Genomic DNA, 19,128 nt, shown 5'->3' on the forward strand with positions numbered 1-19,128 from the left:
GAACCATACATATACAGAATGCGAGTTAGCACATGATACAGTGATACGGTATCTTCATATGAGTTAAATCTATATATTTTGGTCTGCTTGAGCACGTTTTGAAAAAAAACATTGTGAACTCCTAAATTTCAAAACCTTTTTCTTACTGGACACAACTTTTTTAAAATTTAACTGAATATTCACTTCTGCAATTGGTTTTAAATCCATAAAAAACGACTTTTTCATAAGCATAATTCTGTAATTATGCCCAGATTTATTGAAAATATTTTTGCCCTAAGTATATTTGTGAATAGAACTAATATATTTGTTTATAAGAAAAATTGTCATACTAATTGAAAAATTTATCATTCGTCAGTTCGTGAATATTTTTCATCATGCAGTCATAATTCTGTAATTCATTCTGTCATTTACATAGTCCTGCCGTAGTCTGTTAATACAGTAGTATGGCAAAGCGTCAAATTTGCTTTTACATTCTGGCTGGTATTTCTATATTTGCTCATGTATTCCAGTATTCTGAAATACTTGACTCTGTCTGATATAAAAAAAAACTTGGTAGTAGATTATAATACAGTAATACTGTATTAAGAACCCATTCCAAATAACTGAATAAACAAGACGTTGAAATGGAGCATAGCCTATGTTAAATATTTACTACAGTACCGGTACCGGTACTGCAGTACGGTACCGTACCGGTGCCGCGGTGCGGCGGTACCAGGTCGATCAAACGACTCGACCATAAAGTCTCTGTTGCCTGAAGCTAAAGATAACACGAATGTCATTATTTAATGACCACACGGGCAGATAGGTGATGTTAGAAGCGCTAATTCCTGAATGTTCCCTGCGTCCTTCATTTGTTTACAAATTCCACCATTTCTAAGATGCCAACCTCGACAATTCAGAAATTCGAATTATTTGTGACTCATGTGAGACAGCTCGCGGCTCTCTGCAAAACGCAACGTGGTTCATGAAAGCTGCAAAAGTACGTACAAAAATTGTTGTTCAAAGTTGGCTTATACGCTAAGATACAGAATTGACATATGAAGGAATTCGTCATATTTATCTTAGATAGGGATGCGGACAATACAATTTCATATAAACATACCATTTTGAACCTAATGGACAGGTGGTTAAAATGATATATATATATATATCTAATACGGTAGTTAAGTAGACATACCGTGCTAAAAAAGCGACAGTTATGTAGACGGAAAAATTGGGTAGACATTTTCCCGTCCGCTTAATTATTCCACGTTCCATAATTAAAACGTTTTGCTATTTTTTGCTGAAATCTCTTTCTCTCTGATAAAACAGTATCAAAAACAATATGTTCTTTCAATATTTTTAAAATATCTGCATATTTTTGCCAACTTTAAGGGGACAGTAGTTCTGCTGGTTTATAATCAACGGGTATAATTTTCGTACACTAAGCGGACATTTTGTTTACGCGAAAATCTTTTAATTTTTCGGTATATGTCTTTACGATTTTTGGAGAGTAGGATTGATAATTTTGATACAATAACCAGGCAGAACATGAAGATCGTTCGTTCTGTTTTTTGCAATATAAGCTCAATAAACTGAAAAGGACCTCAATTCACAACTCCGTACTAAAGAGGCTTTGTGTCGCAATAGTAAAACTGTCGGGTTTGCCGAGAACTTTACCTACCACGTTTGCCGTTTTGTTCGCAAGTAACCTGGACGCCGTGAGGGGATCGGGATCTTCATGAGTGCGGGATTGCAGAAATTTAGATAAAATAGAACAGTTGTGTTTGGAGAAGCGATCCAAGTCTTTTGTGTCAGGTGTTATCAATTACCCAGTGAGTTGAAGTCGAGTCATAATAACTTGAAACAAGGTTTTCAACGTCACCGAAGAATGCTGCTGGAAATCATCACTCATCGGATAAGGTGATTAGTCATAACGATTTTAAATATTAGGGCTACTATATTATATTCCTAAGTGTTTCAAGAGTCTTGCTGCACACTAACACAATTATATTTACTATGTATGTCTGAAGGAGTCTGATCTTGGTCAGACGAAACGTTACAGAAATATAATTGTGTTAGTGTGCAGCAAGACTCTTGAATCACTTAGGACTGTAGGATAGTTATCTTTACTCTTTCTACAGCATCCTTGCACTATATGCATACGGATCCGCCGACACAAAAGCATAGAAGAAGGATAAGTAGTTAGTCTTGCAGAAACCAAATCATTAGCATATATTTTTGTTTTTGAGATTGTTCACTTATTCCTGATTATCAAAAGACTACTGATACTGTTATGCTTTTACTGGTCGTAGTTCTGATCTGACCATCAAAATATTGCTACGACTGGGTTTGCGTTTGTAAAAGTGTGTAATTCAGAAGGATTTCTAAATCCAGATGACAATACAAACGAAGATTGTGAAAATTCAATGAATTCAAATTTTTCTCGAAACAGAAGGAGATACGAGAAGCGAGTGGTTGACGCCACTTTATATAAGTTTGTATAGCTTTGTATAAATAAAAATATCTAATACACCGCTTCATATTAGATTAGAATATTTTATCTTCGGAAAACAGTTTTAAAGAATTGCATTGCTAGCAATTTTGTTTTGTGATTTGGCACATATCCCTGTGTTATTTTACCATCCTCATCTAGTTATTTACTGGGCTGTATTTTTTGTTCACATGTAAGTGACTCTCCAACGAGATGGCCTACGTTTCAGAACTTGGCAGACGGAAATGCGGGTAGTGATTCGGAGAACGCTGTGCCAGGAGGTGATTAAATTAGTTTGCTATGCTTGTTTTTAATTAAACACGGTATCTCAAATTGATACCAATGAATGGTAATAAACCAAATCATAATATCAATTGTAGCCCATCACAAATAGCGCAGCTATCTACGAATAATTGTAGTGCACCGTTTAAAAACACTGTTTGGTGCTCCCGAAGTATGCGAACCAAGATGGCGGACATCGGAACGTAACATGGGTAACAGGTTAGGGTTAGGCGATAATTTTTTTCCAGTTTTCCTTATTTTAGTCCTATTATCCATTCGAAGACTAGCCAAGAGCCTCCCGTAGTATTTATACCTAAAATTATGGCCTAACCCTAACCTAGTACACATATTACATTCCGATGTCCGCCATCTTGGTTCGCATACTTCGGGAGCCCCCACTGTTTTATTTGAGTAATAATGCAATTCCCCATTTCAAACACTTCGTTTGTTCGGTCAATCAAGAGTACCGTAATTCTGAATTGGACTAGAACACTGTGATGATGTTTTGTGACTTATGCATGTATTTTTGACCAAAGTTTCAGATTAGTCAACAGACTATACCGCACCATCTTCAGAATCACTTTCAATAAGCAATGTAAGTGACTTAAAAGAAAATCATATATACGGAAAAGAAAAGGGCTGTAAATCAATTCCAAAAAAAGCTTCTAAATAAACGTGAACCAGAAAAGAAACGACGAAAAGAAAAATAATTGCACGGCTTTGTATATCTTGCGAGAAGTTTATTGTAAAGCTTCAAGACATCTCTGTATAATTCATAAAGATGAACCGGCAGTGAGCACATAATTTTGTCTCTCCTCAACAACTTAATCTAGTGGGCATATCCACATTCGTATACATACTTGGCATACATTTTTACTATTTAATTATAAATTCAAAATAACAATCATGTTTTTGTATTCCGAGTTGGTGCAAAAATTTTAAATAAATTCTGCAAAGATTCTAAATTGATATCGGGGTTGAATAATTTCATGTTGATCGCTTGTATAGTTGACTGTATAATCACTGCTATACTTAGGCGCGCCTTGATAGGTAGACATTTGAGTTATAATTGGTGTAATGTTTCTCATTTTAGTTGACATGGCAAAATTTCATTTCTCATTTATAGGCCCCACTGAAAACGCCACTTAATTGAACATTTGAGATATTTGACTATGACTATGATATGTTGTGTGTAATGGTTCTCGATATTTTTTTTAGAGAATTTCGTGTTTTAATTACATACCTTCTGAAATGGTCGGATGGTTGAAATTTTTTTTGAATGCTTCCTAATATTATTGTCATTCCAAAACATCATTTTGCATTTACATGACACACTTACGTAGCTGAGTAAATGACGATTTGGATATATTTTTTGTATTGTTCCTCAATATGGTTTCAAAATTTTGTTTTATAATATTTGTCACTCTCAAGTTATCGGATAGGTGAACATTTGAGATAAATTTTGAGCAATTTTCCACAACATCAAAATATAATTAGTATACGAAATTTCGTATTTTAGTTATATTTCACACACTAAAGCGGTCGAATAAGTTGACATTTGAGATATATATTTTGTGTAATGTTCTTCAATATCATTTCAGAATTTTCATTGTGATCGTTTTATGCCACACTTAGGTGGCCGGATAGGTAGACATTTGAGATATACTTTGTGTAATGTTTCTCAATATGATTTCATAATTTTCATTGTGATTGTTTTATGCCACACTTAGGTGGCCGGATAGGTGAACATTTGAGATATACTTTGTGTAATGTTTCTCAATATGATTTCAGAATTTTCATTTCAATTCTTGTATGCCACCTAATGGTCGGATAGGTGGACATTTGAGATATACTTTGTGTAATGTTTCTCAATATGATTTAAGAATTTTCATTTCAATTCTTGTATGCCACACTTAGGTGGCCGGATAGGTGGACATTTAAGATATACTTTGTGTAATATTTCTCAATATGATTTCAGAGTTTTCATTTTAATGCTTTATGCCACACTTAGGTGGCCGGATAGGTGGACATTTGAGATATACTTTGTGTGATATTTCTCAATATGATTTCAAAATTTTCATTTTAATTCTTGTACGCCACATTTAGGTGGCCGGATAGGTGGACATTTGAAATATATTTTGTGTAATATTTCTCAATATGATTTTAGAATTTTCATTTTAATGCTTTATGCCACACAGGTGGACATTTGAGATATACTTTGTGTAATGTTTCTCAATATTATTTCAGAATTTTCATTTTAATGCTTTATGCCACACTTAGGTGGCCGGATAGGTGGACATTTGAGATATACTTTGTGTGATATTTCTCGATAGGATTTCAAAATTTTCATTTCAATTCTTGTATGCCACACTTAGGTGGCCGGATAGGTGGACATTTGAGATATACTTTGTGTAATATTTCTCAATATGATTTAGGAGTTTTCATTTCAATTCTTGTATGCCACACTTAGGTGGCCGGATAGGTGGACATTTGAGATATACTTTGTGTAATATTTCTCAATATGATTTCAGAATTTTTATTTTAATTGTTATATGCCACACTTAAATGCCGGATAGGTGGACATTTGAGATATATTTCGTGTAATGTTTCTCAATAGGGCTGGTGTTCATTTTTCAATTACGTTCCACATTTGAGTGACCGAATAGATGAACATTTGAAATCGAATTTGTGTGATTTTTGTCTTCATTAATGACATACCAGAATTCCCATTTACAATTATTTGTATAACTTAAAAGGCCGGATAGGTGGACATTTGAGATGAAGTTTGTGACACTCACAACATAGCATCTGTTTAATCTATATGTTACACCATAGGGTTGGAATATGCGAACATTTGTGATATGCTCTGTGTATTTCTCAGTTTCAAATATATATTACGTTTGAATCAATTTGTTTCGATTTGTCTACCTTCACGTTGCATTTTGAGTATTTTTTTACATGGAAGATTATTTCCTACACCAAACACAGTGCCTCTCCCTTGCACAAAATACTGAACATTGAAAAAAAATGCTATTTTCTGTGATAAATAATGCTAAATGGTTCGCATCCATCGGAAATTAAAGCGAGGTCATACGATTTAAAATGCGTAATAAAATAAAAGCAGCATCATTTATGTAGACATCCAGGGCGACATATAAGAGGGGTCCGGCTTAGTGCCGAAATAGGCTAAAACATTTGGTGGTCTGAATTAAGTGGACGAATTAAGCGGACAAAAATTTTATATCTGTTATCGAGAGGATTGTGTTGACTCTTTTTCTCCGTAGTTGTCAACGGCTCTCGCGCTCTCCAAGTACGTATTTGAAAACAATGATACGGACACAGGAACGACGTCCGCTTAAGTACTGCAATTATGGCAGGTCCGTTTAACTACCGTAATAGAGTTATATATATATATATATATATATGATTTCTTTCAGTTTTTAAAAGTTGACAAACTTCTCATCGTTTTTAATATTATTGATAAAAACGACAGTTGTCATACACTATACACAGTACACACAATACAATTTCACTTAAAAATGAGTCAGAGATGATTTTTCACTTATTTAGACGCAGAGTCAGTTTACATTTTTTAGCAGCAATAACTTTTTCACAGTTAATGACATTTTCACGAAGCATAAAAATTGAGAAAATTAAGGGTTTCCTTTACGAAGTTTAGATTTGCAAATGAAATATCTTTTAAATAATAAAACGCAGGAAATACCTTGGTTTTGTCCAACCCCTATTTAAATATCTCTACTCGTTAAATTGACTTCTCATCTTCGATATGGAATAAATTTATATTGATACACCACGATTGACTTACCATCCAGTGGCCGCGCAACGTAACATATAAAAGCGCTGAAATATACTGTAGAATCGTGTTACTTCTTGCTACGGGTTATTCTTGCCAGAATAAAAAATGCCTTGATGATTGAGCATCGTGCTAAATAGGGTAGGGATTTCGGGGAAGCAATTGGTATTTCTCGGAATTAGAGCACATTATTTTTTTTAATATTGAAGCCTAAACAGGAGCGCATCGAGGCTGTTATCATTTAGGCGGCTTTTTCTTGAGGACTCTGTTATTCGAAAACGGGGCGATATGTAAGATATAATATATTGGCCTCATTTTCGGTGGAAGGCTTCTGTTTTGGGGCTCAAAACATACCTATTCAGCCTGTACCTTCTTCTCCCGAGGAACAAATATAAAAATCAGGGAACGCATACGGATCCACCGGCACAAAATCATACAAAAAGGCTAAGTAGTTAGTCACCAAAAATCAATTCAATAGCATACAACCTACTTTCTCCTCGTTGTGATAAATACGGACTCTTATCCCAGCCCAGTAGTTTAAGGGTTCTACAAATAAATTTTTGTATGGCCGAGTAAAGTCACGTTCGATTTGTCAGTTTCGGGTACAGTAGATACATGCATAATTGATTTTACAAAAAGATTATGAATCTCACAGTGGTAATTTGTCGGACTGGTTGGTCGTTTCTGTATAGTATCTTTTTTAAAATGATGTCTTTCAATATTAGTTAATTCGATACAGTTGTTTCACCTCGTATATTTATACTCCATAAGTTCCAATAACTTATAGTTTTCTTATCTTTATAATTACTATTGATTATAAAGTAAACATAATATATGAAGCAATATCAACTGATAGGGAAGCGTTTAACTGTTTGTTTCAAGAGCACTAATTATTTAAAATTACCCATCCCTCAAAATGATGTTTACATACATACAATATCGCTTATCATAACATAACAAATAGATACTGTTATGATGGAAAATAATGAATTTGTACAGTAGGCTAACCGAAAACCATCACTTGTACTGAAATTTACTTTGCAACTTATTTTTGGGTATATCGAATAAATTATTATTTACTCAAACGATCTAAAGGTATAACAAACCACATTTATTCCCCGTATTCCCTTTCAACCTATTTTTATGTACTGTATATGTATATTCTCTTGTATGTAGAAGCTCACATAATAATCAGCATATATTAGGGGTGGGATTGATGAGGTGTGGTGGCACCTATTATCTAAATTGTGTCGTCATAATATAACGCCACTAAGGGATACTTCAGCATAAAATACAAATACGACATTATTAAAACTAAATTCAGAAATTTATCTATTCAACCAGCATACTTCAGTTCACATCCTCGTTAAATGTGGAGGAGAAACCTTACAGGCGGCTTATTTCTCCAGTAGGTGAACTTAATGAATTTTGGTCATCGAGGTTATAGAGCAAACTACGGCCCGCGGGCCAAATCCGGCCCGTTGGGTACTTCAATTTGGCCCGCCCGAAGCTGCCACAACCCCAAGCAAAACCAAATTTTAATGTTTCAGCTAAAAATTAGCTCAAGGAATTTGTTGATATTGTAATTGGACTTAGTTTTGCTTTTGCGTTTGTAACACTGTAAATATTGTTCATAAAATGTGACTTTTTACGTCATACTTACATGGCCCGCCAGTCTAGTCACCATCCGCCGAGACGTTCTCAATAGTAGTAAAAATAGGCGAATGCTGGTCACTCAGTGGAACAGTATCTAAAATTACATCAGTTGTAATGAATGCCAGTGTCATTCTGTTATTCATGTATCACTTATTCGAGTTTCCTGAAGAGCAAAAGGAATTATTGCTCGTTCAGAGAAGATCTTCCACGTGAGATATGAAAACTTAATCACGGGGGTGAAAACCATCCCTTATATTCTCCAGGCAATACTCGTACTGGTTTATAAATAGCTACACACGTTGCGTGGCATTTTCGCATCATGTTCATACAGTACAAATAATAAAGGTAAAATGGCCAAGACACTTTATAATTTTAATTAGGTTGGTATTGGACAATTTGGCAGAGCTTTATTACGCTTATTATTCTACGTAAAAATTGAATTGAAATTGTTTGCCAAGATGGGAGTCAACGCAAATACTTCGTGTCATATCATAGTATTAGATTTAGGATTGATTTGCGAACCTGTGATTCGTCCGACGCCTAACCTGTTCTATATTTGTTTATTTTGAAAACGAACTTTCAGTCTTTCAAATGTATACATGTATATCGATCGAGCAATTGTGCGCGAGAACAAAAATATTGCGCAGAGTCAAGTCAAAACAACAAATTTTCAGGGTCGTTTAGTTTTCTGTGAGTGCAGGTGCACGACCGATGTACGACTCGTGGATGTGGATTGAAAATGTTAATGTTTTCTCCTAGTAAATATTTTCTTTAGGCTTATTCTGAAGGCTTAATTTATTGATTTAAAGTTCACAATACAATGACTATTTTTCTCTATACATCCGTACGCCGCAGAGATTACCTTATCGTACAATAGCGGACCATTAGCCTCTCATTGTACCCTCGCGGTGGGTGGCAATTTACTCTACATCTCGTGCAAACAGTGGCGAACGAGGCCCCGGAGCGCTTTGTCGCGCGCTACATTATTTTCCCCATCACCCAACAAAGTAAACAATAAGTATATTAAACAATGGGAAGGTATTCAATCAAACTGGATAAAACGGATTCTTTTTAGGAACAACACACATTCAACGTTACAGCTTCGAGAGGTTCAGTACAATATTGAACAAAACCAGTGAGCAAAATGCCTCTTGCTAAGTCAAAACCCATTGCTTCATTTCTTGCAAAAAAACGAAGAAATCCATTGAATACCATTACCGCATGTAGCATGTTTACCTCTACCGAATGCGACAGTCCATTCATGCCCAACAAACAGGTGAAGTTGGCCAAGTTACAAACAATCGAAGAAAAGAAAGACAACATCATGCCATTGAGAAGGTAACCTTGACTTTCAGCTTTAATTATCAATAATCAAATTATCCTCGTGAACTCAAATAAACTGCACCAGACATTGTATTGATTTAATCTTACGATGTAATTATACCAACGAGCACCAATATAGTTACAGTTTTTCCCATTTACTTGCCTTCTAAAAAGCATCGGTACGAACTCGTTGCATCAAAGTTTCAGTTACATTTGATTATCAGAGATAGGCAATAAAATAATCTTTGATATTGTTGTAATTATACTACGTTTTTTTAAGCTCCGTATGAACAGTGGAGATTAGCTATATTGTTCCGTGTTGTAATTCTTTCTAATTTTTTAGATCACTGTCTGTAAAAACATTTAAGTTTCTCCCGTCGACAAGTAAGGTCAGCATGATGAAACGACAGCATACTACACTGCAAAAAGTTCTCAACGACGTTGGTAAGTTCACTAAGTTAATTTCAATCCCATATTTATTTTGTTGTTCATTCATATTTATTATTCAATAACTTATATTAATTTTTTAACAATGGTAGCAAAAGTGATCTTTTTGGATAGAATGATAATGCAGTGTATACATGTAAATTTAATATAATAAGACAAATATACGTATTCATAAATATTTTCTTTTTCATCAGATTCAAAATTTGCATTTCGACAATTTCTAGCTGGTGAATTCAGCGAAGAAAACTTGGATTTTTGGTGTCAATGTGAAAGATTTAAAAAAGAGAAATCAAGTAAACAACGCAAAAGAGCTCCGAAGATCTTTAACACTTTTATCGCCGATAACGCACCTAGAGAGGTAAATTTTATCAGTTATTACTTTGATTTGATAATTATCTACTGCCATGGGAATTAACGATTGAGTCTTGAAAGTTAGTTTTACTCGCTATATTCGAAGTAACTTCTTGCAATTAAAGAAAAAGTGTAAAGCGAAAAGATAAAAGTGTTATACGGTCAATAAACTTTGAAGCCTGTTTGCCTAAAGTTAAGTAAGAAGCATCTGTCATGAGAATTCTAGTGAGATTACAGTAATACTTTTCCAAATTATGTCGTAGCATAATTATACGATTAAGTTGGTCACATTTGTTTATTCGTAATAAGATCAAGATAACAATCAGCAAAAAGTGCGACAGCTTTATAATTTTTTGTTTGTTTTCACACACAGATTAACATCGATTCCATGACTAAAATCGCCACAAAAAAGAACATACAAACTCCAAACGCACAGACATTTGATCTAGCACAACAAAAAATATTTAAATTGATGGAAAAAGACTCGTTTCCACGTTTCTTGTCTTCGAAATACTTGTCAACACCAAGTCTCACATCAAAAAAAATGTTGTCGTCAACAAGTTCATCACTTCTTATTGATGGTCAAAGTGTACGTGAAATGAGCGAACTTCCAAAGTTAATAAAGAAACTTCGTCGTCAATCTTCAATTTAAACACATATTTTTATTTCATCACGCAAATAGTATAATATTCAAATCATATATTCTGTTACGTCTCAGTTTCCGTTTTATTTGCACTTATCATAGCTTTATGTTTCAAATAAATATATTTGTTTCATCGTGAATTTTTTTCGTTGACCTATTGATGTGAGCCGAGATTAGAATATGATAATGGAGAAGATCAACTGAATGAAGCCAAGTTCACTTCATTGGGTGTTTCAAACAAGTATTCCAAAGTAGGTTACGTAAAAGAAGTGGAATATGTTGAGTTGAAAGAACTAGAACTGGAGATTTTCCGATGGGGTGTATATTTATTTCGTAGTACTATGTGGGATGAAAGACGCAAGCATTAGAAAATGGGCTCGAAAATAAACAAACGGAGCCATCCTAAATTTCACTTTGCAATTAAATGTTAATTTCGTGATTGCATGAAATGGGGAAAATTTACTTGAGATGACAAAGTCATGCAATATTACAAATATTTTTCGACTTATTTTTTCTCAATTCTCGTAGTCCGTGTTATTCTTCCGAACCCATTTTTACTCATCCGAGTTAGAGAAAGCTCTGCAACGACCACGCAAATATTTACCCAGAGTGACTGAAGTATGTTTTATTTTGGACAAACAACAACATTAACGATATTGAAAAACGCGAAAACGTAGTTAAATGAAAACTTAAAAAAAATGCGCAAAATTTTATAAATATTCAAATTATCAGAGTGATGTCTTTTTTAAGCCTTTATGGCAGGGGCCGGCAACCTACGGCCCGCGAAGTAACATAATCCGGCCCGCGACGCTTCACTGAATTATAGTAACAAAACAGCTGTTTTGACGATTATATTTTTCACGTTACACAATTCATTGTGAGACGCGTGTAGACTAAATTATATTATAATCTAACGAGTATAAATTTCACAATTACTCGTTTAATGAGCCGATAATTTAATTATACTTAGACGAATGGTAATAAAACGCAGAAAAACTGATGCTAAGTGCAAAGGGTTCATTGGCGCCGAAAATACAATGCAATGAGAAAATAAATCTATATTCTATTCGAGAGATATATCACTGCATTTTTATTATAAAAGGTATCATCCGTTCGGTTTTCAACTTTCTAAAAATATGTGCGGCCCGCCAATGACTTGCAACCATTATTTTGGCCCGCAAGCGACAAAAGGTTGCCGACCCCTGCTTTATGACAACCCCTCATGGTCGATCATATCATTCCGACATACAAAACGGGCGCTTCAAAATGTCAATTAGCGCTATTTTGTAAACCCGATGGGGAAACGATTGCCAGGCGAATATACTCTTAGTGTGTAGCAGTATGACCGTAATCATTACTATAGGGCTAGGTCCCAAGACGATCGAGTATTTTCATTGCTTTCAATTGCCGAGAGTAGTGGCAATCATAAACTTTCATTTCTGCAAAAACTATAATGCTGAGATAATGAGGTTATGTGAGCGTCATTGAGCATTGTAGACTACATTGTTCACTCCGAAAAAATTCCCAAATTTTATGCTAAATCGTTCAACATCAAAGACTCCCTACTGAATACATTGAAATGATTTCATTTCCTGGCACGGGTATGGCGCCAGTGACACATGGCTATCACAATAATAATCATAAACGATGTATAAACTCAGCTAATGGGATGAAATGATCGTTATACCAGACAAGACATGTGTAACAGTATTAATTCGGGTTCATTGCAAAACTTGATTGTGACATGACGCGTTGTGCTTGTTACTAAACAGTTTTCTTTAAAATAGTTGTAGTCTTTAATTTGCATGTCAAGGCGCTAGAATTATACGGGTATGCAAACTGTCACAGTTGAGTAGACTATCGGTACCGCAGTCTTCACGACGCACTAAAACTTTCAAAGCAATAGTTAAATAGACAAGCGATTTTTTCATAAAAATAACAGAAAAAATACCAACAAGAACAACAACAACATAATAATATTAACAACAAAACGATCAATAGGTACATTTCGTGCCAATTGGCAATGAGGTTGTTTAATTTATTGATTTCGTATGAGGAGTGGCCTTGCTCGAAAAAGTTTAAAATTGATACGTGCAACAAGCACGACATATGAAGTAAATGTGCACATTAGCCAAGCAAATAGAAGAGAAACGAACTTCATTTGAAGTTTTTTAAACCTCCGATGAAAGAGAATGTGAGTTGTTAAATAAACTATCAGAGTCTTGAAGAATTCACCCATAACGTAAAACACAAAACCAACAACAGACAAATATTCATTTTGAAAAATCTAAAAATTTAAATACGGATATAAATTACGGATAGAATTGTACCGAAATCAATGAGGTGTTTTACCAGGCATATATTTACCGATTTGAAGATAATTTTACATTGGGCGATTTATAAGTTATTCTCTAAAATGATGTGACATTTCAAGATAAAATTGAAGACAGAATTCATTAAATTAAAGTTTTTGCAGATAGTTTATACAAACTTGTACGTACGACGCCATTTTGCACAGGTCGCCGTATTATATATATTGCAAACTGTATGAATTTTGGTTCTCCCGTAGTGTGTGTACCGGGTTACGGTTAGGCCGTAACTTTATTCCGATTCTCCTTATATATTTTACTCTATTACGAGTTCGGGGACTGTCTGCGTTAACCAAGTGAATATACCACCTGCCCATAGGTTTCATTCCATTTACACAACTTGCTGTAAAATAGGCGAACAAAATTAGTTACCCCCATATTGGTACACATACTTCTGGAGCGCCACGAATTTTAAGCATTTTATGGTAACTGAATCACTTCAGTAATTTTTGAATAGAGTTTGCCCTTTTTAAAATTACTGCGACCAGAAGTTCAATGCTCGTTCTGTTTGACAACTACAAAGAGCCGTACACTAAAAGTCAATATAAATTTCGCAAGTGAACGATGGATTTGTAAAATACCGTTTATTTAAATGTTATAAATAGCTCACCATATAATGGTGTTTATTCTAGAAATACGGAAACGCCAAAGCAATCTTTTGAACTTTACCAAAGTTATTGAATATGGGTTTTTATATCCGAGAATATTAGTCTGTATTTACTTAGCATACTAGAAACCATCTATAGAAAAATTCGTTCGTTGTAGCAAAACTACATTTACGCAACCATCTCCCCACCACGTAAGGGTGTTATCGCAAAATGGTATTCGCAAAGCTAGATGTTTCCGGGATAATAGTGAGATCATGCGCTTTCTCGATGGCCAACACTTGCCATAAATGCTTACGAGAAAGAAATCACTCTGATGATTTATTTTAAATTTTGCGCGTCGTTCGCGCAATAGATTTCTTCCTATGTTTGTTTTTACACACGCTTTCAGGGTTATCAATATGAGTAATGTTGTTATTTGTCAAAATTAAACACTTCCATTACTCTGTGTAAATTCTTGTGGGGTTGTTGTGGAGATTTCACTAGCTTATGTCACTCAATGCAACAAGAAGGTACCCCCACTTTTGATTAAAATTCTATATTCTAATACATAAATATTATTAATAAAAATGATATTTCTCAATATATGAAACACAGTTAATCGGTACAGTTACAGTATTATTAATCACCAATCATAAAAAATATACATGCATAACCATATAAAGACAATCAATTACTGCACATATATCTTAAAATTTGCCATTTTTGATTATTTTATTTTACCATGTTTGTATGCATGTACCATTCGATTCCCTTACCTCATTCAGATATATATATATGTGGTAAAACATTGAAAAATGGCTTCTTTTTTGTATCTTACAAGGATATAGATAAAACCGGGAAGCAAGAAGATTACAAAATACACAATTTCTCACTCCATTCTTCGGATGCTCTCAATGGACTAAACTCAACTACGCCACGTAATGGTCTGAAATACCATTGCAGTCATGTGCTCCAAACAGTCTGTCAATTTTATCAGAATAAGATTTGAGCAAAATAAGATTTAAATGGCGTGGTGTGCATTTGCAATTTCTATCTTTCCTAGTTAACAATAGACTTCCGGTTAATTGTTTTCGGACTGCCATATTCTCAAATGTTTCTAAAACTAGAAAAACGAAACGATGAGAATATTGAAATAGATGATTTGACGCGAAAAATTGTGTCGGAGGCAAATCATTTGGTCGTGATTATGATTCCAACTACAATGAAGCCATATTTGTAAACATTCCAGCTTTTGTATTATTTATTTGCTTGGAAAAGCAATTTTGGTATGCTTTTGTGCAATAGGTCAAACAAATATTTATTTACGTGATTAAAAACTGTACTTGACTTCAAATGATTAATTTGAAACAGAGAGCTACCGCACTAATTTATAGGCTTCCATCCTATTTTTCCATAGTTAACTGGGAATTCATTGATTTTATCAACTCTTCAATATGGAACTCTTTTCGCAATATCCTTCTATTATACGCATCCGGATCGGTATCAGTAGTTCGCCTACCTGAAAACCAATCGATAGCAAATATTTATTCGTTGGCTTTGAGTCAAATTTGTCCTTTTTGCGAAAGGCTTTGATCCAGAATATACCAAAATTTTGTCAAATCTTTTCTGATGGACCCTACTGTTTATTTCAGTGGCGGCGTTGTGTCTTTGCCAAGAGGTGAGTGCCCTTGACTTACTAGCGAGTCTGTGTGGCCTCGATTGAAGCAAATTTTCCATTGGCTTGAAGATTGATAAAAAGATACAACTTCAACATACAAACGTATAAAGTCATGAACTATGTCGAAAATTTATAGTCTCAATAAAATAATCTACAGATTGAAGTAATAATTTATTAACTTTAGAAAGGTAATAGAAAGTTTGGCAATGCTGACATGCATAGGAAAAAGGGAAAGTTCGTATTGAAAAAGATTTATAGAGAAAAATGGAGAGAAATGCTTTGTACAAACGGTGATCGAATAAGAAATAAAAATTATACACATTATACTGATACTTTTCTTTGACCATTTTCGGTAAAGGACAACGGAGTTACAATAGTTTTTGGAACATTACTTTTCGAAACTGCACTGGTTTTATTCAGTGATTGTCTGAAACGTTTGAATGAGTCTCTCTCCATTAGTTTGAAAATCTTTGTTTGTGCAAGTTCAAAAGTTGTACTGTCTGGACATTCAATGCCGGCCTTTGTTTTTCTTCTGGTCATCGCATCCAAGTTAACCTTATGAACAATACAGAACAATGTAAACATCAGGACAACATAAATCATTAAACAAACAAAATTTGATTACATGAAATTAGATCTAAGCAACATTCCGATGGTTTGTATGATATTACTATTTGAAATGAAATATCTATAAATAGGATTTTAAAAATATTCACCTCTCTTGGTGCACGAATGGCAACATATTTATTATATATTTTTGGAGCGAGTTTGCGTTGTTTGTGTATCCTTTGATATCTGTATGATTCACATTCTATCCAAAAATCCAAGTTTTCTTCACTGAATTCTGATTGAAGAAATGCGCGGAAACGGAGGATACAAGCTGAAAAAATAATAAATGGATTACGAATCGATCATAATATAGATAGACAGCTGCTAACAGGATTGTAATTAAACAGCACGACCCAATTGAACAGTTTTCTAATCCGGATGCTAAAATGACAAAATCTCTATGGGAAAACTGTTTTGTGTATAACACCTGGAACATTTAATAGAATGCCAATTGTCTGTGATTATCAAACACTATGCAAAATACTTTGTAATTATTTAATTTAAATTAATGATTAAATTTAATGTAGATATTCTTACCTTTTCGTTTCAAAAGTTCATCCAAGCATCGTGATGGTGACGTACTAATTCCAGTAGTTGGGCTAAAAAAATATGACATTGTAAGAACAAGTGACAGTTGACGTCCAAACTAATTAACTTAACTATCGACACCAATCATTTAGTTATCAATGATGTTATCGTAAAGAATAAATTATACATATAATGATCATATTATTTTACATGAATAATATTTTAATTTCTTAAATATACCTTCTTAGAGCCTTTTTCGTCATTGGAAGTTTCTTTAAATCTGGTAAATCATGCATATCATAAACATCTTCTGCAATTCTTGGTTCCTTTTCTCTGCGAGAAAATCTTCTGGCAGTTTCCCCCAAAATTTCCCTGATATTTATATCCGATGCCCGTCTCTTCTTAACGTTTCTTTGAGATGTTATAGAGCTATTCAAAATCAAAGAAGCCATTTTCATACACTGATACTTTCAATACTACTTCACTGCACAACGAGAACTGATTGGCACTTCGGTGCAACAGCTTGCTTATATACAAAGAAAGAAAAGTCGGGGAGCGAAAAAATCACCGTGAAATTAGTTTCGCACGACTCGTGCAATGTTGTTATGCAGCGCGCGAGTAAGCCAAACATTCAACCCGTTTCAACGAAATCCATCACGTTAACGCTATACTAATTTCAACCCGCTGAGTTTGCCAAACAATGATATCGCAGAGAGATTCCATACGGTTGTTAGCAGTAATTAGCGGTATGTTTGCCGTGTCTGGAGGCAAGGTGATTCATACAAATTTATTGGCCAATAACAAGTGATTAATCATGTCGCCAGTATGACTCGAACAAATACCCCGTTTTGTCTTATATTGTTCGCAAAATGCAACTTTTCGTGGCTATAATAGCATCCTAATTTTTAATTACGCAGAGTCTGGTTATAAACATTACTTTCGAACTGGGGCCAATTAGTGTCTTTGAATTTAATGAGAGTGATTTTGAACCGGAGATGTAAACAAGAAATTTTTTAACGGTTACTTACTAAGGGTTTGGTTCTTGAAAATTTGGACGAATTTCTACAGCTGATTTCCTTCCGATTCCGAGAAGTCCTCTTGCTGAAAATGACGACTTTCTTCTTTTACCTTTTTTGAGATTGACATCCTGAGAAGTGTCCTGAAAATCTGGATGTTGTTCGGCTGGAAGAAACGAATCATCGTCTTCTTCTTGTTGCAACAGAGAATATTTTGTCGGAGTTTTACTGAGAGACGAATGACCAGTTTCATATGCATCGCTATCGTATGTCGTATTTGGAATAATCGCCATAGATCCTGATCTACGACCAACTAACGTACCGGCTGCTGCTTTCATTGATCCGATGATATTTCTGGAATGAGGTCTCGTTTTCTGACTTGACCTTGATCTGTTTTGTATGGCTGGTACGCATTTTAGATTAGAAGTCGAACAAGCTCCGTGGACCCCAATAACAGAAGAGCTTCGCACATAACTACCATTAACGATGCTGATATTGCTGACGTCGGCGAAAGACGAAGTTGTCATGAATGAAACCGGAGTAACATCTAAGTCTGCATCAGATGTTGTTGAACGTGAACGGCATCTTCTTGTGTGTGGTGTATTTGACCTACCGCTTACAGGCAGTGAATAATCCTGAAAATTAAAGCAAATGTTACTCACAAAGTCACAAGAAATCAAAACAAAATTTACTCATGAGATAGAACACAAATTACTGGCTATCATTCAGTTTCAAATAATTATTTTAAATACAACTTCATGTATGCATTAAGTTAATACCCATTTCACAACTTCACTGACATCACTGTCGAGTACTTAATTTTGATATATATTTATATAAAATAAAAGCCATTTCACATAATTATATACCTGAGCTGTTGCTGTTTCCAAATCAGCAAGGGAACATCCCAATGAAAAACGTCTACTGGCACTAACGGATCGCCTCACACGTTTTTGTGTTGGTCCACTTCTAACTGGTGTACTTGAATTGTTTCCGCCCAAAAGAAATTCTAGAGAAAGTCTTCTTCGCGTTCGCCCTCTATCAGATGACACCTTCTCTTCTGTCAAATCAGCAACTGACACTGACGTTCTTTTTGATGGAGTTACTGGATATTTCATTTTCACCTTTTTGATTCAGTAATGTACTGTAAAATAAACACAATGGAGAATGTGTTCGAGGTGATCATCATTTATACATATTATTCATTGACTCTGGATAAGGTTTAGAACACCATCTTTACTGCGTATAGCGCTTGCGTGGTTGTTATCAGATTTTGGTCACATTAGAGTCCATCTAAACGGCTAATGGACGAGCAATATGCTAATGCCTCATCAGCTTATCTTTCAATATGT

At 34.6% G+C, this 19,128-nt stretch overlaps 2 protein-coding genes and 1 long non-coding RNA gene across 3 annotated transcripts; 2 read left to right on the forward strand and 1 right to left on the reverse strand.

Annotated features, from left to right (window-relative positions):
* Nucleotides 1-1,224: 1,224 nt before the first annotated feature.
* On the forward strand, nt 1,225-4,311 carry LOC120334283 (uncharacterized). The gene is made up of 3 exons (XR_013475446.1): nt 1,225-1,902; nt 2,377-2,754; nt 3,292-4,311. It is a non-coding gene; the product is annotated as an uncharacterized LOC120334283 (long non-coding RNA).
* A 4,865-nt stretch (nt 4,312-9,176) lies between these two features.
* LOC120344575 (regulator of G-protein signaling 4-like) lies at nt 9,177-11,123 on the forward strand. The gene is made up of 4 exons (XM_039413861.2): nt 9,177-9,563; nt 9,892-9,992; nt 10,190-10,353; nt 10,720-11,123. The coding sequence occupies exons 1-4, from the start codon at nt 9,370-9,372 to the stop codon at nt 10,996-10,998; spliced, it is 738 nt and encodes a 245-aa protein (XP_039269795.2). The 5' UTR covers nt 9,177-9,369; the 3' UTR covers nt 10,999-11,123.
* A 4,658-nt stretch (nt 11,124-15,781) lies between these two features.
* Nucleotides 15,782-18,921, reverse strand: LOC120345070 (uncharacterized). The gene is made up of 6 exons (XM_039414458.2): nt 18,646-18,921; nt 17,789-18,411; nt 17,001-17,189; nt 16,770-16,831; nt 16,340-16,503; nt 15,782-16,178 (listed from the first exon to the last, which is right to left on the reverse strand). The coding sequence occupies exons 1-6, from the start codon at nt 18,892-18,894 to the stop codon at nt 15,945-15,947; spliced, it is 1,521 nt and encodes a 506-aa protein (XP_039270392.1). The 5' UTR covers nt 18,895-18,921; the 3' UTR covers nt 15,782-15,944.
* Between the last annotated feature and the right edge of the window lie 207 nt (nt 18,922-19,128).

The sequence above is a fragment of the Styela clava genome, chromosome 5 (genome assembly GCF_964204865.1).
Source record: "Styela clava chromosome 5, kaStyClav1.hap1.2, whole genome shotgun sequence".
NCBI lineage: Eukaryota > Metazoa > Chordata > Ascidiacea > Stolidobranchia > Styelidae > Styela > Styela clava.